This window comes from Hylobates moloch, unplaced genomic scaffold (genome assembly GCF_009828535.3).
Source record: "Hylobates moloch isolate HMO894 unplaced genomic scaffold, HMol_V3 SCAFFOLD_19, whole genome shotgun sequence".
Lineage (NCBI taxonomy): Eukaryota > Metazoa > Chordata > Mammalia > Primates > Hylobatidae > Hylobates > Hylobates moloch.
The window spans coordinates 37,611,482-37,632,784 of NW_026652294.1; the positions used below are offsets into that span (position 1 = coordinate 37,611,482).

The 21,303-nt window shown below is 41.0% G+C and overlaps 1 protein-coding gene across 7 annotated transcripts in view; it reads right to left on the minus strand.

The window, feature by feature from the left end:
- KIAA0753 (KIAA0753 ortholog) overlaps positions 1-21,303 on the minus strand; it is a 62,155-nt gene that overhangs the window by 17,099 nt on the left and 23,753 nt on the right. For all 7 annotated transcript variants that reach the window (XR_009211095.1, XM_032140148.2, XM_058431479.1 and 4 more), the window contains 8 exons: positions 16,739-16,968; positions 14,821-14,987; positions 13,189-13,305; positions 11,726-11,815; positions 11,416-11,505; positions 4,605-4,683; positions 3,465-3,548; positions 383-568 (listed from right to left, as the gene is read on the minus strand). Coding sequence is in view for 6 of the 7 variants with exons in the window: in XM_032140148.2 (XP_031996039.1) it covers positions 383-568; positions 3,465-3,548; positions 4,605-4,683; positions 11,416-11,505; positions 11,726-11,815; positions 13,189-13,305; positions 14,821-14,987; positions 16,739-16,968 (1,043 nt within the window). In the remaining variant the exon portion in view is untranslated. The remainder of the gene's footprint in view (positions 1-382; positions 569-3,464; positions 3,549-4,604; positions 4,684-11,415; positions 11,506-11,725; positions 11,816-13,188; positions 13,306-14,820; positions 14,988-16,738; positions 16,969-21,303) is intronic.

The following is a 21,303-nucleotide window of genomic DNA, read 5'->3' on the forward strand; positions in this document are numbered from 1 at the left end:
CTGGGAAGAGGAGGCAACTGAATAGTACGTACAAGCTGACAGATGCAAAAGCCTATGACTCCATTTGTGGGCCCAGGCCCTGGTCTCAGGGTCTTTGGAATTACACATCAGTGGTATCAGGGGGATAATAATAATGGTCACTGACTGGATTACATGGCAAGCCGTGAGCTGAATACTCTAGGCCTCTTTTTATCCTTAAAACTCCCTACTTATCAGAGGGGTTGACGATACCAAGGTCATACAGCTAGCTGGCAACAGAGCAGGGATTTAAAACTGGGACTGTGTGACTCTGACAGATGAAGCTGCAGAGGCATGAGGAGAAATTGCACTCGGCAGAGGCCAGCCCCTAGCAGCGAACCACACCCGGAGCCCCAGACCTTACTTCCATCTCTTCCATTCGGCGCATCATCATCTCCAGATCTGGGCTATCCTTGCTGTCCTCAACAGTGGCTAAGGTTTCAGACCCCAAGATCTTAGCATGAGTCACAGCCCAGAGCTCATGGGCAGAATCTTCCAAAAAATCATCAAGCTGACGAATGTTGTTGGATTCAAAATCAACAGCTGCAACCTACAAGATGGGGTGGGGTGGGGAGGAGAGGCATGGGGTGGATTAGGGGTGGGAAGACGATATAATGAAAACAGAAAAACATAAAAATTATTGTTAATCATGATAAACCAACAACATACAGATCCAAATGGCAGAGTTTCTATGGTAAAACAAGATTCTCCTAAGTCAGTAAGTATCAAAAGCAATAACACCAGAATGATTTTTATCACAGTCATTTAAGTGATAGCATTAACCAAGTAATACCATTATTGTCCATGTAAATTATCACTATCATCTGTTTTTCCAGTTGGTAGAACAAATACCTTCTTTTTGCTACATTCAGGAGAATGTCCAATATTTTACACGTCACACATTCCAAGGATGTAACTATTCTCTTTCGGTGCAGTGCTTCTGTGAAAACATCTGCTCATATGACATCACAAAGTTCAGGATTCTTTGTCTTTGAAACTCTGTACCTATCATTTGGGAGAGCTCTACCAGCCTTTCTTGACCTGGTATGTTGTGCATTCAAAAAGCACTTTCCAGTTTCCAAAGCAATTTTACATGCTCTGTATTTCTCTTGATTTGAATGCATGTTTATAATCTGCCCTGAAAGAGGCTTTTGCAAAGAATGTTTGCTGGGGGAATTAATTGTATCAGGCAATAGGATGAAATATTTCTAGAATTAAATTCTGGTTCTGCCCACTCATAAGCCTGCAACTTTGGGCAAGTTTACTTGACCTCTCCGGGCCTCAATCCTGTCATGTGTAATATGGAAATAACCTTGTATTTCAGAGCTGTAGGGATTGCATAAGAGCTTGCATGTTGAGACACTTAGCACAGTGCTCGGCATGAAATAAGACACTCAATGAATGGTTACAGCTACAGCAATTTAAGAGACCTTTAATGATTCACAGAACAAAATATGTTAATGGCCAATAAAGATATGAAAAAATGTCCAACCTTCGTCAAAGTTAAAGAAATAAAAATCAAACTGAATAACCAATATAATAAAATTACGAAAAAATCAAGAGACAACCAATAATGCTCGCATGTGTATATTTTCCATCTATAAAGAATGGAACACCAAAAATACTATGTCCCATTAAAAAAGATAAGGAAGGTCTCAATGCAATGATACAGAAAGAGCACAAAAATATATTATAAATAAAGAAGCAGAGTATAGAACAGCAAACGGCACCTGCTTGTGGGGAGGTATAACTTTTCATATACTTCTTCTGAATTATTTAAAATTTTGGCCATGTGTATGTATAACTTTTAATTCTAAAAGAACTCTTATGTTTTGGAAAAATATATATTTCATGTGCAAGTTTAGTTAATGACAACAGTAGCAGCAATAGACAGATACGTTATAATGGTACCTTTACAAAAGCCTTTTCCTGATATGAGAGAGAATCTTGCCTATAAGTAAATCTACAGAGAGCTGTATTTTACTTGCAAATGTCTCCTCCATTTTAAAGACGAGAATACTGAGAATTTGTGTTCAAGGTATCCCAGCTCTTTTATAAGCTAACATAGTAAAAACAGTTTTCTCCTTCACCATGCCAACTTTGATGAGTTTGTTTGCTTTTGTTTGTTTTCATTCAGTTCTTTGTAAACACTGACTCTTGACAGTGCTGCCTGGAATACTCTGCAGTGAAGCTGCTATTTAACAACAGCCCAGAATTCTAAATACTACACAGAGATACTTTTCTGTTTCAATAAATTGTGTTAAACATCATGTAATGCCTACAAAATAATTCTAATATACAAGGCTGATCATTCCTAGTATACTCAAACATGTCTATTTCACTGCCAGCATTCATAATCACTTCATTTTCCTTTCATATTAAAGTGCAGTATGGAGTGGCCTCTCTGGGTTAAATGTTAGCCTTACTATTCCTCCAGAAAAAAAATATATATCATTTAGTGGCCAAGCTGCATAAAACACCAAGTCATAACACAGCTGAATTTGTAATGGCCAAATGTAGGCTTTTAGCTTTCAGTCTTAGAAGCCTCACCTCACATCAGATTATGTCATAAAACCTTGGTACGATAAAGTTATAATCACAGAGATTGTGAAAATATGTTACAGCTGAAATATTGCTTAATAATCAGAATAGGGACACATCCTTGAAATCTACCTTCTTCCTGCCCCTAAGGTCACTGGGCCAATGGAGCTTCATTCCAATTTCCTTCTGCTCTGAAACCTAAGAAGGAAGTTGGAATGAAGCTTCCTTTCCTTGCTCTGGGCAATTAAAGCAATAAATATCTTTCCAAACTCCACAAAGATTAAATGGATGCAACTTGCACCTTCTGCTCTGCAGCTCTAAGCCCAGGCAAGGCAGAAACATTTCTACAAATATTAAAAACAGGTCCTCCAGAGGAAGAGTACAGAGTGGACAACAAGAAAATGTGTTTTTATTTTTCTCAGATGTTCTCATTTTTTTCCTGGGTCACATTTTCTCTGCTAGGCCAGATACTGGTCACATATTAGGCACTCAAAACATGCTTGCCTAACAATAAACATTAGGCCCCAAGTATAAAGAAAATTAGGACAATAATGAGTGAAACTAGGCTGAATGAAAGGAAATGAGGGCAGGCAGCCATTCTTCTGCCGCAGGCCATCAACATTCAGGGCCACACAGGGCACCACACTCTGTGATCCAGAGGAGGGATGCAGCCACTAACAAAAACCTGTGGCTCTAAGATTTTTGTGCTCTGTTTGCAAGGCTGACCTAAGTCATAATACTAAATATACACTGGAAGAATTAACATGCCAAATGTGAAAAATAATATTCATACTTCTTGAGTAGGATAATCTAGTGTTTGCAAAGTAATCTGTATTTCATTTTCATTACAACTAAAGACGTTATCAAGCAATAATACCAGAATGCCAGTATCACACAACGCATACCTCCTGTGCAGGCTGGGCTGTCGCTGTGTTTACTGACGAGCCATCTTTCAAATGAATATTTGCTTCTGCAGTAGAATTGACTCTCTATTAAAACAGACAAATACATTCATGGAGTATAAAAACTTATAGCTCCTATTAGTACAAATGAATTCTATTACCAGAATAACTTGTGTGGAACTATTCATCAGCTTTAGCTACATTAGGCTTTTTGTAGCAATTCAAAGCACTTTGTCTTCATAGAAACAAATGCCATGTGTTGATCTTGGCTTTCCAGCCTTTTTCTTCCCTCAACTCTGTAAACATTGTCAGAATAGCTGCATGCTTTATGCAAGTCATTCAACTTCTCTGTTCCACAGCTTCCTCAATGATAAAATGAGGAAGTTGAACTACTTGATTTCTTTTTTTTTTTTCCAGCCACTCTACAGCTCAAGACTACTTGATTTCTAAGAGTCTTCCTAGTTCTACGCTACTGAGATTTCCATGGACTCTAATACAAATTTAACATTTCTCTAACTAAAAATAGAGAAGTTCAGTGGCCTGTTTAGGGACCCCGAATGTCATTCATTCCACTGAAATTTATAATATTCTTCTGTGGCCTCATCTAGTCATATACACAAGATTGTTTCTATTTACAGGGTGGAGCTACAGGGTCTGGCTATAGAATTGAGCTTACTGCTTATGGGAGGATGGCACAACCTCTTGGTGATACCATATATAATTTCATCCCCAAGAAAGTACTGGATTGTGCACAGAAGCTGTCCTAACACCTCTCTCCTTTGGAAAAATAGAGCTCATCATTCCAAACCACTGAGGTGAAAAAACACAGCATTTGAGTGAAAGCTGCTAATGGAACACTAACTTCACCAACAGATCCATTTCATTCAGAATAGGGATTACAATCCCAACTTGTTTCCCAAACTAAAATCTCAACTTTCTCAAAAGGAGGACTTTCCCCTTATCCCTTTATCTCTATCCCTTCTCCACAATGAAGGGCATATCAGTAGTTGGTGGTCTGAGGGTATCTTCCAGCTGCCACAGAGACACTTAGCCCTATAAAGGATCAATGAGACCTCTGTAGCAACTCATTTTAAATCCAGAACTTCCAAAAAGCAAGCAAATGAAATGAACTAGATAGATTACCTGGGCCTTGACCAAGAGAGGCTTCAAACGATCCAGAACTGCCTCCTCTACCTTGTCTGCTAACTGGGTGGCAGAAACACTATTTAGAAATAAAATTGAAAATTAAAATCAAAGGCAATAAAATATCCTATTTTACATATTTATTTGCCACTCCAGGTGAAGGGAAATAAAATGACCACGAGCTTCTCCAACCATTCATGGCCACACCAATCTCCTGGGGATCTTGTGAAAATGTAGATTCCAATTCAGTTGGTCTAAGTAAGGCCTGAGAGTCTGCATTTCCAACAAGCTCCTAGGTGATGTGACAGTGCTGGTCCTAGGCCTTACTTTATGCACAAGGATTTAGGTAACATCTTAAGTGTGTTAGGCATTGAGTACACTTTATTATTTTTTTTTTTATTATTTTTTTTTTTGAGACAGAGTCTCGCACTGTCACCCACGCTGGAGTGCAGTGGCGCAATCTCGGCTCACTGCAAGCTCCGCCTCCCGGGTTCACGCCATTCTCCTGCCTCAGCCTCTCCAAGTAGCTGGGACTACAGGTGCCCGCCACCACGCCCGGCTAATTTTTTGTATTTTTAGTAGAGACGGGGTTTCACCGTGGTCTGGATCTCCTGACCTCGGGATCCCCCGCCTCGGCCTCCCAAAGTGCTGGAATTACAAGTGTGAGCCACCGTGCCCGGCCTACACTGAGTACACTTTAAAAAAATAATGGTTGCCATTAACGGCTAAAGAGGTTAGTAAACTAAACAAAAGAAACTAATTTTGTTCCCTCTCCAAATCCCACTAAAACAACCGTAGAGTTAGCTTTACACCCACAAGGATAAGGAAGAAAAAAATGGTGCTGGAAAACAAAGGAAAAAAGTGATAACTAACTTAGCTGATCTGAGAAAGGTGACTTCTCCCATCCAAGTACTAACCAGGCCCGACCCTGCTTAGCTTCCGAGATCAGACGAGATTGGGCACATTCAGGGTGGTATGGCCGTAGACAGGAAGTTGACTTCTAGGGCCAGTAGTGGGAAAAACTAGAACCCACACAATTTGTACTGCTGACTTAGGCACATGACTGGTAGTACCAGGTCCACCTAGGCCTGGGCTAAGCTGGGAGGGAGTGGTTTAAAAACTGACGACAACAGCTAAATGATGTTTGAGAAATTAAGACTCCTAGATCCCTTTCCCTACTTCACACAACTACACAGTCGCCTCTTTCCAACTCTAGGAGAAGTCTAATGGCTCATTCTCTGTGTGAAGCTCTCTTGATTAGGGGCACCCGATCACAGTTGAGGCTGTAGGTACCATACTGAAAAGAGGCGGGGGTCACATATGCAGGCTAAATGCTGTGTTATTAGACTCACAGCCCTCTTCCCCAACTCAGCTCCTAGGAAGCAACATCCTGATCTTACTCTCTGGGCCAAAGATCAGAAAATTTCTCTGGGCAGTCTGACACAGGCCAAAGGAAAGATCTAAAGACCAACATAAGTGTCCTTAACAAACAGTCTAGGTGTTACTTTCATCAGATGGTGTTGGAATAGCCAGATATCCATTAAAGAAAATGAATTTTGATCAGTATTTCATCTCATATACAAAAATTAATTCTAAATGGATCACAGACATAAGAATAAATGGTAAAACTATAAAACACTTAAAGGAAAACACAAGAGAAAGTCCTTGAGACCCTAACATAGGCAATGATTTCTCAGCTAGTTCACCAAAAATGACTAACCAGAAAAGAAAAATTGATAAACTGGTCTTAATCAGAATTTAACACTTTTAGTCACCAAAAGACACCATTACAAAGATCTATGGGCGAGCCATAGCATTGCAAGAAAATATCTGCTGCACACATATCTGGCAAGGGGCTCGTATCCAGAAAATACAAAGAACTCAAATCAACACTTAAAAAAAATTCTAATAGGCAAAAGACTTGAACAGACACTTCATAATAAGCACTAGAAAAGGTGTCCAACATCATTCGTCTTCAAGGAAACACAAATTAAAACCACAAAGAGATACCACCACATTCTCACCAGAATCACTAAAAGACTGACAAGCTCAATTGTTAGCAAGGATGTGAAACCAATAGAAACGAACTCGCATGCACTGCTGATGGGAGTATAAAACGCTACTACTCTGGATAATGTATATGGCTCATTTAATAAAATCAAACAACTGCCTATCCTATTACCCAGAAATTATACTCCTAGGCATTTACCCAAGAGAAATGAAAGCATATTTCTACAAAAAGCCTTGTGCAAGAATGTACGTAACAGCTTGATTCATACTAACTATAAATGGGAAAGCCCAAATGTCAATTCACAAGAGGATGAACAAACAGAATGTGGTATATTCCCACAGTGGAATACTACTCTGCACTAAAATGGATGAACTATGCTGATACACACACAACGTGGATGAATCGCAAACATTTTCTTGAGCAAAAGAAGCCAGACACAATGGGGTAGATCTTGATGATTCTATTCATATAAAGTCTGAACAGGCAAAGCTACTTAGAGTAAAAGAAATCAAAGCAACTGCCTCCGTGAGGGATGGGGGTGTGGAGTAGAGAATGACCAAAAAGGACATGTGGGAACTTTCTGGGTTGAAGGACAAATTATCTATCTTGATTAGCGTTTTGGTTACCCAGGGATATGCATTTGTCAAAATTCATTGAACTGTACCTTTAAGTTCTTTGCATTTTACTATATGTAAATTATACCACAATAGAAACAATTATTTAAAAAACTAAAATACTAACTCCAACCCACATACTCTGAGTTTTCGATCAGTAATCACTCCCCCTACGTTTAAACATGAGAAGATAGCCAAGATTACTAGGTATCTGAGGAAGAAAAGAAAAAGATTATGTAGGTCAAAAGGCAGAGGAAATGTGTTAACATACTCAGAAAGAAAACAGCACTGTATCCATGAAAGAAGGATAGGCAACCACTGAGTAAGAGATATTTGGAGATATTTGGAGAATATAATAGAGCTCTCAACATTTTTAAATTTTAAAATTTAAACACTGGCAGAAATGACAAACTCAATAGGTTAAATGTTAAAGTTGGAGGAAATCTCCTACTGGGGGAGGGTAGGGGTGGAGGTAGAAGAGGGGAAAGAGAGAAAGAAAATAGGAAAAAACAGATAAGAAAATCAGAGGACCAGTCAAGGAAGTCCAACATCAAAGAACAGGAGTTTTAGGAAGAGAGAATAGAGAAAACAGAGACAAGAAAAAAAAGTACAAAATAAAGCACGAAAACTTCTCAGAATTAAAGGAAATAAATTGCCAGGCTGAAAAGGTCTACTGACGAATGAAAACACATCCATAATAAGTCCTATCATTACGAATCTGAGCTACCCTGGGGAGAAAGCAGAGTCTGTGAGCCTCTAGAGAAGGATAAAAAGCAATTCTGATTTCTCATTGGAAACAAGACAATGAGCAGAAATGCTCAGATTTTTGCTTCTGAAGAGGTTGAAAAATATACTTTCCCCGCTTCTTCCTGTTAATTACAACTAAGAATCCTGGACATTAAATATATGCAAACATAAGAGGACCCGGAGAGAAGTAGAGAAGGCACATCACCTAGGGACACTGGGACCAAAAGAATGACAGAGCAGTGAGTTCTCTGGGATTTCTCTTTGCCTCATATATCCCAGAGTAGGTACTGGAGAAGCCAGCAACCCAGAAACACCAATAGGCACAGACAAAAAAAGAAGTCTCCAATGCAAATAAAGTCTGCTCTCTCTATCAAAAGGACCAAGAAAGGGGCAGCCTAGAAAGATGGAAAACTTAGAAAATAACTGCTCTACTGCAGCCAGACACTGCAGAAAAACCCATGGCCACATGCCAGCAAAGACTGAGTGGACAGCAAACAAGTACATGAAAAGATGTTCAGAGGCCACTATACACCCATCAGAACACCTACAAAAAAGCAGAGTGACACCACCAAGTGCTGGCAAAGATGCAGCACAACTGGATCCCTCAAATACTGCTGGTGGGAACAGACAGAGCCACTCTGGAAAACAGTATGGCAGTTTGGAACAAAGCGAAACAAAACATACCACTAAGCATACAACCCAGCAACTGCCCTCTGGGCATTTATCCCAGGAAAAAAGGAAAACTTATGTTCACACAAATACTTGTACACAACTGTTTATAGAAACTGTATTCATAATAGCCCCAAACTGGAAAGAACTCAGATGTTCTTTTTTTTTTTTTTGAGACAGGGTCTTGCTCTGTTGCCCAGGCTGGAGTGCAGTGACATGATCATGGCTCACTGCAGCCTCCACTTTCCAGGCTCCAGTGATTCTCCCACTTCCGCCTCCCAAATAGCTGGGACCACAGGCTCAGATGTTCTTGAAGAGGTACATGGTTAAACTATGGTTTGTTTGTATCCACACCATGAATACTACTCAGCAACGAAAAGGGATGAACTACTGATACATGTGATGAGCTCCATGAATTTCCAGAGAATGATTAAAGAAGTCCCCAAAAGTTACATACTATACACTTCCACTTATAATAACACTCTTGAAATAACAAAATCATGGACAGGGAGAGCAGAGGAGTGGTTGTCAGGAGATATTTAGCCAAGCAGTGAATGGGGGCAGAAGAGAAGTGGGTGTGGCAATATGAGGGCTCCTTGGGGGTGGGAAGGTTCTGTATCTCGACTATACCAATGTTAATATCCTGGTTGTAGTACTGTGCTGTAGTTTCCCAAGAGGCTACCATTTGGGGAAATTGGGTCTTCGTGTGACTCTACGATTACCTCACAATAAGAAGTTTAATTAAAAATTTCCAATAAAAATAATCTTCTATACCCAGTAAGGCTACCAGCAAATATGAGATGGTTTATCGGCAAATAAAGACATTTTCAGACTTGAAAGGTCTGAAAGGATTTACTTCCCATTCATCCTTTCTCAAGAAGCTAAATTAACCTATGCCTAATCCCAGCCCTCCGGGAGGCCAAGGCAGGAGGATCACTTGAGCCCAGAAGCTCAAGACCAACCTGGGCAACATAGTGAGACCTTGTCTCTAATTTTTTTTAAAAAAAGCAGCAGCTACATTAGCATGTGCTCCATCAAAATAAGCAAGTAAACTGAAGAAGATTACAACACAATATGAGAAATGGGAGGTCTAAGCCTAGATTCCTGGCTTGTCTTGCCCCTTTGCTGATGAAGTTTCTGCTACTCCCTGCAGACCTGCTGTCTGCTAAGGATAGGCATCCCATCCCCACAGTAGCTGACCAGAAAGAGCTGAGAAGCCATGCGTTACAGCGCAGCCCCTCTCCTGACAAGGCTTCCTCCCGAAGTCCAGTGGACCTGGCTCACCGACAGGCCCTCCAGATGGAGGACGCCCTGTGTGTGCAGGACTCACTCCCAACCCTGCTCGGTGACCTCCTGAGTGGGGCACCTACAAACTTTTATGAAAGCACAAATCAGATCAGGATCCAGGCTCTGTTCAACCTGTCTTCCCCTAGGAGTCTTCATCTGATATTACCAGCAACACTGCCCTTTCCATGTTCAGCTAGATTTGTACCTGTTTCTCAGTTTTCAAAATTAAACAAGATATTGTTAGGGATACACACAAAGTTGACAGATTTATGAAGAAGAGTAATGAAAAGATCAACACAAGAATCAGGACAGTGGCTGCCTCTCGGGGGAAAGGTGATGCAACCGAGGAGGGATACACTGGAAACTTCTGCAGCAGTGGCAACGGTTGATTCCTTGGCTTACGATGGTGATGCGTGGATGTTCATTCTGTAATATTTTGGATTGCACATGTGCATTTAGTATGTTCTTCTATATGTGTGATACGTTTAATTTTTGAAGTAAAAACACACAGAGGAATAAATGGGACACAGAGGATGAAGCTTTTGCTATATGGCCCAAAGGACAAGTGGGTAAGAGTCACAGAGAATCAAATTTCAACACAGCCTGATGTCACACCTTCTTAGCAATAAATGACCATGAAATGGATTCCCTCAGACAGTAGTGACTATCCCATCACAGAGGGTGTGTGTAAATATACTGGACAGTTCCTCAGTAGAGATAGTAGAGAGGAGCCAAAAGCCTCAGTTGGGGGAAAGATCCTTCAAATCCCAAGATTCTGGGATTGTATGACTTGACATCTTTACTACAGACAAAAAGTCTTGGCCTTCTAATGATATACCCACAGCCCTTCTAACCTGAGACTGAACACTCCATCATGAATGGTGACAGAATGCACAGATGTTTCAATGAGTGTTCTGTTAATGTGACTACAAGATGAATTATTATCAGAGTTGGAAAAATGAGGTAATTGCAGCAGCAGCTGAACTAAATCTTTTAACAAGCTTCTTTATGTCTACGGTGCCTATAGTTTTGAAAACACTTATGGAGTGAATAGAAAAAGGGAACCTCATTTGAAAACCATAGCCTGCACTCAAACTAACATGTGAAACTAAAGTAGCTATATGTTGATTCACATGAACAGAACATGTATGTGCATCATACTAATCTTCTGCCCTTAGAAGGACTGACATCTGGCTAGAGAAAAGTACCTTTGAGGGTAGTCCAAGCAAATACACATAAGACTCTGATCTTTCAGACAGAACTTTTCTACAGTTACAGATTTTTTTCAGTTCTCCTTCAAACTCCACACAAAAGAAGCATTTCCTAGCAAAAAAATATGGTATAATATACAGGTAGACATGCAGCTATTCATTCTTTCATGTAATGAAGTTAGGCCTTAACAGTTCAGGTTGGTTGCTAGAACTATCTAGATCAATTAGAACAAGCAAACATCCACTATTCTTCCTAAGAAGCAAACACATACCTCAATTGTTGGAGTCTATACATTTCTTCAGCTTTGAGCTCATTCAGTTCCTTTGTTCTTCTAGAAGTTTCAGCATCAAGCCAGTCAAGCCTAGAGAACGGTATCAAGAGTCACCCCAACTCTCCTCAAGGCAGAGTCGGGGCTCCCTTGAGCTCCAGTCTTGGCTCCTCCCTTGGCTTCTTAAGTGACTTCACAGTCTTTTAAGGAGGCAGAAGTGTAGCTAGGCCTAAATAATCTCTATTTATCATTAACGTATAGAGATGTAGAATAGGCCTGCTTACCTTTTCCTACCTCAGGAGCAAATATTTACCTCTGTTTTTGCATGTTGTCAATTTCCTTGGCTTTTAACTCTTCTAGTTCCTTCAATCTTTTGGAAGTTTCGGCATCAAGCCAAGCGAGCCTAGCAGACAGTCAACAGTCAAACCAATTCTGCCTCGACACTACAGGGTGTCATCATCACAGAAACAGACCAGAAGTCAGGACCGCCGCAGAGCAGAGCACCAATCCAGGATCTATTAAGCTACTCAGTAGGTAACATAACCTCTCCGTACCCCTAAAGCTCTCTAGAACGTGTTCCATGTCAGAAAACATTTTTTTTTTTTTTTTAATTTTTTGAGACGGAGTCTTGCTCTGTCACCCAGGCTGGAGTGCAGTGGCGCAATCTCGGCTCACTGCAAGCTCCGCCTCCCGGGCTCACGCCATTCTCCTGCCTCAGCCTCTCCGAGTAGCTGGGACTACAGGCGCCCGCCACCACGCCCGGCTAACTTTTTGTATTCTTAATAGAGACGGGGTTTCACCGTGGTCTCGATCTCCTGACCTCGTGATCCGCCCGCCTCGGCCTCCCAAAGTGCTGGGATTACAAGCGTGAGCCACCGCGCCCAGCCAGAAAACATTTATGCACAACGCAATGAGAACCTGTCTCAAAGGTTCTCAAGAAAACTAGCCATCACTTGTACTTGGGGTTTCTTATTAGACTCAAACAAAACCCTTGCTATATCTTCAAGTTTAGACAAACAATGAGCCCCCAGGAGCCACATAGGCATGGTGAAGTCAAATAAAAACAAAAGGGAAAAGTTAACTGTGAACAACTCTGTTGTATGTAAAAGTGCTTTGATTCTTTTGGTTTAGGATATATGAATATTGTCAAATTATTTAATGGACCGCTTTCATTTTTGCTTTCCCGTAACTGTAAGAATAATTTCAGCCAAATGAATACAGAGAAACCTGTTTTCACTGTTCTCTTCTTATGGAATGTTCTCACCTCATCTCCCATATTGAAATCCTGACTGTTCTTCAGGTCCTAGTTTAATTTCCATCCATGAAGCCTAGACCTCTGCAGCAAGAAGTCACCCTCTCCCGTTTCTAAACTCTCTCAGTTCCTAGGTTACATACCGCGTTCTATCTTAAATTATAGTTAATTACATAACTTCTCTATTGACTATAAATAAGCAAGGGCTGGGATTATGGCCTATTTGCCCTTTTTAAAGTCTCTATAGAGCTTATAACAGTGTCACATACAAAACTAGCAAGTGATATATAATCGACACATATATAATTTATGAATGAATAAGAAAAAATAGAAGAGCTCACTCTATGCTGTATAGTTTGACCAAAAAGTTTAATAAACTACATTTTATGTATTTATTCTATTTTTTAAAATAATCTACATTTTAAATAACCAACTTTAAATGTAGGAGAAGAAAGGGTTCACTTCCAAGTCTATATAAAAGGAGCTCTTTAATTCTCAAAGATCTGAAAAATACCAGCACAAACCTGGCTGCTTCATGCTCAACAGCACCTGTCAGGTGACTTTCCTCTTGAGGATTTTCTTGCTGGAGAGGCTCTTTTGTGGCATCTCTGGGGCTAGTTTTCACCTTTAGCCATGCGGCACTGAAATAAATGGAAAAGCATACCTTTGTCATCATTCACTCCGTATCCAGTGACTCATCCAAGTAGGTGCCAGCTCAGAGACGACAACAGCATTAAATTAATGGTGATCTGTAGCACGGGGCCCTACAGTAGAAGCTGAATGTGAAGAAAAGTGAGATCCTCCTGCACTCAGGCACAGTGTCAAAGGGGAGAAATTCTCCTTTGCTTCAAAGAGGCCATCACCATTTTAAATGAGAAACAGTGATCAATTACAGAATACTGGGTGTCAACAAAACTCTGTTACAATATATAGATTTGGATCACTAATTACATTCCATATTATAAGGCAACTCCGTATCTTTGTAAGGCCTAACAGCACTGTGAGCCTAGAAGCCTCACCCACCCTCCTCTACCGACCACACATGCACTCTAAAAGACAGTTCATTGTATATTTGGTTTGTAATACAAACTTCAACCATTGAGCTTACCAACTGAATGTACATCTCCATATTAATACTTGTATACAAAAATACAGAAAACAGAATAGAGTAATAAAAACAAAAAAAGCACATTATGAAGTCAGAAGACCTGATTTTAGGTCTGGCTGTTACATGAATAAGACATTAAATTCTCTAAACATTGTTTCCTTAACTTGAAAATGACAGTGGATGGACGAGCACAGCTATTCCTTCACATTCATTCGGAATCTTAGGGGGCTTCTCCTCCACCAGGCTGCTCACCCTGACTTCTGATGGCTCCAAAGACAGAACCCTGCAGTCACCTATCTTCTCCCTTGTTCTTCCCTGACATGACTGCTTTTTACTTCTTTCTTTTTTCCATTCCACCTCCTGGTCCTTTCCATTGTGTTTTCAAGAACTACTGCCTCACGGCAAACGAGCTCCCCTTTATCTTCAACCGATTCCCCCAAAGATTATTTCCACCTAACTGGACCCTGCTCCTCTTCTCTCTAGCCCTGTGGAGTGGCAGCTTCTCATTCTAATGTGCTATGAGGGAGGATGACAAGACAGTAACGTCAACATTATCCTAATTGCTCCCTGAAACTAAGATGGTGTTGGTGAGATCTATAGGGTTTTATAGTTCATAATTATCTTGACTTAGAGTTAGAATTATTTTAAAGTATTTATTTACTCAGCAAAGATTTACTGAATGCCTACTATGTGACTAGTACCGGACATTCAAATATAAAAAAGACACAGTCCCTGGCCTTAAGTTACTAGAATCTATTGGCAGAAGAGACAAGTGAAGGGAAGCCCACCATCTTCCATGCAATCACACATGTCCTGGTGTTGGGGTGGCCCATGGAAGGGTGTTCCAACCACAGTCAGCCAGAAGAAGGAACCAACAAGCTTCCGGACAAAGACTTCTCATGTATGACTCACCTAAAAAAGCATTTCTGCTTAATGGAAAAAATTAAGGCTACTACTTAATTTGCTCCTTATAAGCTACAGGTCATCTTTGATATATGGAGGAAAAAGAGAATCACATACACAAACAGTCCCTTGAGTTTTCACATACCATTTAGGAGACGCTGGTGGGGATGTGGGGTTTGGGGGTATCCATGGTGCCTTGCGGTCTTTCACAGGCTGCCGGTTCATTTTTAATCTGGATGAAACTGTTGTCTGCTGCACTCTGCTTTTACTGTGAGGTTGGCTTTGTCTACTCCTTTCAGCTTTGCGGAGTCCCTGTGAGAGATAAGTAAGAATTATAAGGCCACACAAATACCAAAGAAACTATGGTTTCAACCTCTGACTCACTGAAGCTCCAAGTTCTCCATGTTATTCATGCATCCATTCAGTAAAACCTGAGTAGAAAGCACTGTGGCAGAAATTTGGGGGAGGGTGTAAATTTCATTGAAACAATCATGGTAGGGGGCGGGGGTGGAGGGTGTGGAATTGAAATCCCTGGCTCTGCCTGACACCTTTAAACATATAAACAATATATAAAATATATTTTTATTTATTTACAATTTGTTTCCTAATTAAACAAAAAAAAATTCACACCATATTGTTAAATTATTTTTCTTTTTCTTTTTCTTTTTTTTTATTTTAAGAGACAGGGTCTTGCTCTGTTGCCCAGGCTGGAGTGCAGAGGTATGATCATAGCTCACTGCAGCCTCAAACTCCTGGACTCAAGTGATTCTCCTGCCTTAGCCTCCTGAGTAGCTGGGATCACAAGTGTGAGACACCATGCCTGGCTAATTTTTTATTTTTTGTAGAGCCAGGGTCTCACTGTGTTGTCCAGGCTGGTCTTGAACTCCTGAGCTCAAGTAATGAGTAAAACATTCTTCATTAAAATACTTAACCTCTCTGGGCCTTAGGTCTAAACAGAATGAATCTAGCGATTTAAAAAATGTTATCGAGAATGGGGCTCTGTCTGTGGAGAAGAGCACCCATCTGAATTCTTGCAGGTTCAATCTTGACATCTCAATGATTCATGGCCGCCCCCTGCCATAGAAGTTTGGGAAGAAACAGACTTGATCCTAATCCATAATCTGTCAATAACTTGTGATAACTGCTAACTCTCCTTTCCTGGAGGCCACCTGAAAATAAACAGATTTGCTCAAGAAGCCTTTGGGCAAGACCACCAAATGTCACTAATACAATAAGGGTATTCAACCAGGAGATGGTCTTTTGGCCAGTTTTCCACTGATAGGGCCATAAGTAAGTTTTAAACAGAAGCTTAAAATATAACGTAGTTTCAAATCAAGTTGTACCCTGCTGGCTCCCAAAGCCATATTAGAAAGCATTCACCCTAGGATGCCCTTTTAATATGCAGCAATTATTATTGATCCATATTTATCTTTAGCAGGAACTAATTTTTTTTTTTTTTTCTTTAAGACAGGGTCTTACTCTGTTGCCCAGGCTGGAGTACAGTGGCTCGATCACAGCTCACTGCAGCTTCAAACTCCTGGGATCAAGTGATCTTCCTGCCTCAGGCTCCCAAATAGCTGGGACTACAAGCATGAGTTACCACATCTGGCTAATTTTGTTTTTAGTAGAGATGGGGTCTCACTATGTTGCCCAGGCTGGTCTTAAACTCCTGGCCTCAAGCAATCCTCTCGCTTCCCAAAGTGCTGGGATTATAGGCCTGAGACACCACACCTGGCAGGAACCAAATCTTAATCCCCTCAAATCTCACACTTCCAAATCAGAAGCAGAAAAAATCTGAATTTTAAAATCTCCTGCCCAATTAGGATATTGGTATCATATTAGTTAGGATCTTATCGAACCGGGAATAGAAAGAATTCTCTATTCTAGTAACAATATTAAAAATTGTTATTTTTTTGTTAAAATATATAAACGACTTAAATAGCCAGACTCAAGGACTGCAGCATCCAATTGCCTGAGAACTGGCTCCAGCGTATACCAGTTTATGTGGCCTTGACAATGTCAGATTAACACAAATGGGCCAAAAGAAAGGAATGATTTCATACTTGCTGTCTTGCTGGCACCAGAGTATCTTTCTTCCTAAATGGCACATTCTCAGTCACAGACTTCTTTTTCACTGCTTTTGTTTTTGCCACGGCTAACACCTCGTCTTTGAAGCTTGCACTTTGGTCTAGAATAAACGGTCCTTCTTCTGGAAGTATATCCACATCTAATACATCAAGCTCACTCTGCAACCTCTGGGTCTCCGGAAGCTCCGTATCAGGCTGATACTTATCTACATGGAGATTTTTGAAGAACAAACTGAGGAAAATGCTATTCAAATCAAATTGCTGAGAATGATTATCTATACCCAGATAGGCTCCAAATACCTATCCTAGCCCTGCTGAGAAGCAGATGTTGTGTTGTCAACATTGTTCCTCCTCCTGTGAATATTACTGCAGGTTTATAAGCAGAAACCTAGGTGTCACGGTTGACTCCCTGAATCTTCGCTCTCATACTTCCTCATTTACCTGGTCCCTTTGATCCTAATTCTAAAATAGCTCTTACCTTCCTTCCCTTTTGCTATTACCCAAGGTCAGGCTTGCAGTATCCTGTGACTGGAATAACAGTGTCTCCTAACTGATCTCTTGTTTATCTTCACACTGTCTTCTGGCTACCAAAATTGTTCTTCTCAAATGCAATACTTAAATGTCACTTCTGGCCAGGTGCGGTGGTGGCTCACGCGTGAAATCCTAGCACTTTGGAAGGCTGAGGCAGGCGGATCACCTGAGGTCAGGAGTTCAAGACCAGCCTGGCCAACATGGTGAAACCCCATCCCTACTAAAACTACAAAAATTAGCCAGACATGGTAGCAGCCACCTGTAATCCCAGCTACTCAGGAGGCTGAGGCAGGAGAATCGTTTGAACCCGGGAGGCAGAGGTTGCAGTGAGCCAAGATCATGCCATTGCACTCCAGCCTGGGGGACAAGAACGAGGCTTCATCTCAAAAATAATAAAAAATAAATAAATGCATACATAAATAAATAAATGTCACTTCTATACTCAAACCCTTCAATGGGTCCTAATTTGATAGAGAATAAAGTCTGAACTCCATGTAAGACATGCAGCCTGCAATGGGAAAGGAAATAAAGCTGTCTTTATTTGAAAATGAGACAATATAGAAAATCAAAGAGACTTTACAGACAAACTATTACAGCTGAGAAGAGGGGTCAGCAAGGTTTCTGGATATAAGAAGACGAAAACATAAAATCAGTATTATCTCCATATATCAAAATAACTAATAGAAAATATAAGAAAAAAATCTCATTAACATGACAACAAAAACTATAAGGCACGTTGGGAGAAATCCAATGAAAGAAGTACAAGGCTTTTATGGAAAAATTTAAAAGGTAAAGGACATGAAAGAAAATCTAAATAAATTGTTTTCATGAATGGAAAGAAAATCTAAATAGATTGTTTTCATGAATGAAAAGACCATAAAGATGTCAGTTCTCCCCCCAGATAATCCGTAATTTCAATGCATATTCAATTAAAGCCCTAATAGATTTTTTTTCAAGGATCTAAATAAGTTGATCCAAAATTCATATAGAGTAAAATCCCAATCTCGGCTCACTGCAACCTCCGCCTCCCGGGTTCAAGAGATTCTCCTGCCTCAGCCTCCTGAGCAGCTGGGATTACAGGCATGTGCCACCATGCCCAGATAATTTTTCTATTTTTAGTAGAGACGGGGTTTCACCATGTTGGCCAGGCTGGTCTCAAATTCCTGACCTCAAGTGATCCACCAGCCTCGGCCTCCCAAAGTGCTGGGATTACAGGTGTGTGCCACCATGTCTGGCTAATTTTTGTATTTTTTAGTAGAGATGAGGTTTCACCATATTGGTCAGTCTGGGCTCGAACTCCTGACCTCAGGTGATCCACCCACCTCAGCCTCCCCAAATGCTGGGATTACAGGCGTGAGTCACTGCGCCTGGCCCATAGGTTTTAAAATGTGTATCCGTGCTGTAGATGCTCCCTGCCTGTTAGTCACCTAGTAGCTGTCTTGGTGATCACAGCAACTGTCTCGTATCAAACTGCTTGTGTTCAAGTAACCTTGAACTTGACTTCATAATGGCCTCAAAGAGCAACTACAGTGATGCTGGCAATTCAGATATGCTGAAGAAGCTGGAAAATGTTCCCTTTAAGTGAAAAGGTAAAAGTGTTCCACTTAATAAGGTGTGGTGGCAGGTGCCTGTAGTCCCAGCTACTCGGGAGGTTTAGGCAGGAGAATGGTATGAACCCGGGAGGCGGAGCTGGCAGTGAGCTGAGATCATGCCATTACACTCCAGCCTGGGCAACAGAGCAAGACTCCATCTCAAAAAAAAAAAAAAAAAATTAAATCCTTGGTCTGTAATTTATTTAACTCCCAAGCTTATATACATCAAAGCAACTCTGACTGTTAAGTCCTGTTACCTTTCTAGTAATGATGTGCATAAATCAGCATGTTTCAGGAGTGAGTCTGAGGACACTGCTGGTAGTGGGAAGGAAGCCACCACCCTCACTGCTGACAAGTTACACTAATGCAATCAACCAATGTAAGAACAGTTCAGAAGCTGTGAAAAAACTGCACCAGCCAACTATTATGTAAATCACAAGATAGCTGATCAAATCAGGCTCAGTCGTATATTCCAAATGAAGAGTACACAGGGAGGGTTTTCCAACCAAGTGGCTCCCTAGGGTATTTTTTCAGGGGTGGGTGGGGAAGAGGAGACCTTAGGAAATCAGAATGGAAGAATTGAGTAGAGTGATACCTAAAACAGAAACAGGAAAATGTAACCTTCTGAAATCCAGACAAGGACAAGAAAAAACAACAAATATAAAATAAAACTAAGAGGGCTACCACAACCTTAAGTGTTTTACTCAAGGTTCCCAAGGAGTGGCAGAGCCAAGTCTTCTGGCTTTCGGTCCCAGGCGAGTCCCATTCATTCTGCCTTGTCAGGGACCATGGAGCTGTTCCCCATAAATCCATTTTCCAGAGAACTTAAGTCTACTTCTCTATGGCCACGCAAAACTCCTTTTAAAATAGCCACCAAAGATTTGTTTTCTTAGTTAGAATATGCTTAGCACAATCTAGCCTTTTCTTAATAACTTGGTGCTATTATTAAGAACTAAAAATTCCACCTTACATTTTTACAGCATTTAGCAATTAGATAATTTGCCACTTACAACAACTAAGTCACAAAACACAAAGACTATCCTTCCCATTTTATAGATGAAAAAATTAAGATTCAGGCTGGGTGAGGTGGCTCACACCTGTAATTCCAGCACTTTGGGAGGCCAAGGCAGGTGGATCACCTGAGGTCAGGAGTTCGAGACCAGCCTAACCAACATGGTAAAACCCTGTCTCTACTAAAAATACAAAAAATTAGCCGGGCGGGGTGGCACATGCCTGTAATCCCAGCTACTTGGGAGGCTAAAGCAGGAGAATCACTTGAACTCAGGAGGCGGGGGTTGCAGTGAGTTGAGATCGTGCCACTGCACTCCAGCCTGGGCAACAAAGCAAGACTACGTCTCAAAATAAATAAATAAATAAGATTCAGACAGATTAAGTCAACCCAGATTCACAAACTGGCAGAGGTAGGACTAAAATCTAGGTCTCCTTGGTCCAAGTTTCCCCCCTTTGCCTCCCAGCTTTCCTACATTTGTTCCTGTAATGAGTTTTAGGTTAGCAGGTTTTCCAGCTTCTCTCTGAAACTGGTGTCCACTTTTCACTAGTCAGCTGATGGGCACCTCAAATCTTCTACCTCATTTAGCAAACACTTCTCTGTGTGCAGGCCTGGAATGCTCTCTCCATTTCATCCAGTCTATCAAAATGAGCTCCCTAGCACCCAGAACTCAAGTTACTGTGATTTGCTGCTCAGAAATCTTTTCTTATTCAATTACACTTCTTCATAGAGTCTTTCAACAAGCACTTAAGTGCCTAACTGTGTGGCAGATGCTGGGCTCGTCATAGAGGATATAAGGACAAATAAATCTGACGCTCACCCTCAAGGGAAAGGCTGGCAAAGGCAGACTTCTAATTAGAAAGAAGATACTCTATTAGTTCTACCTGCCTACCAAAGAAGGAGGCGAACATCCCACTAAAGTGAATAAATATCTAACGGTAAATGAATAAATTAGGTTTTTATTGTAATATAATAAAAAATATACATCTGGTCTCTAGCCCAGTTTCTGGCCCAGAGCTCCTAAAACCCTTCTAATTTCCCAAGCACTAGGGGTGCCAGGTTCATCTTTTTTCCTAATATTTGGTCTTTAACCCCAGTTCCCAACACAGAGCTCTTATCCCTTGGAATTTCCTGGCTAAGGAAGCATTTTGTTTTGTTTTTTCTCTAATAAGGTGACTCTTGGAGGACTCCTGGATGGGAGCTGGTCACCAGAAAGGCCATGCCATGATTAGAAGCTTGGAAATCCCACTCCATCCTCCATCCTCCAGGAAGGGGAGAGGGGCTGGAGACTGAGTTCATCATCGATCATGCCTATGTGAGGAAGCCTCCGTAAAAATTCTGGAACTAGCTGGGCGCAGTGGCTCACGCCTGTAATCCCAGCACTCTGGGAGGCCGAGGCGGGCGGATCA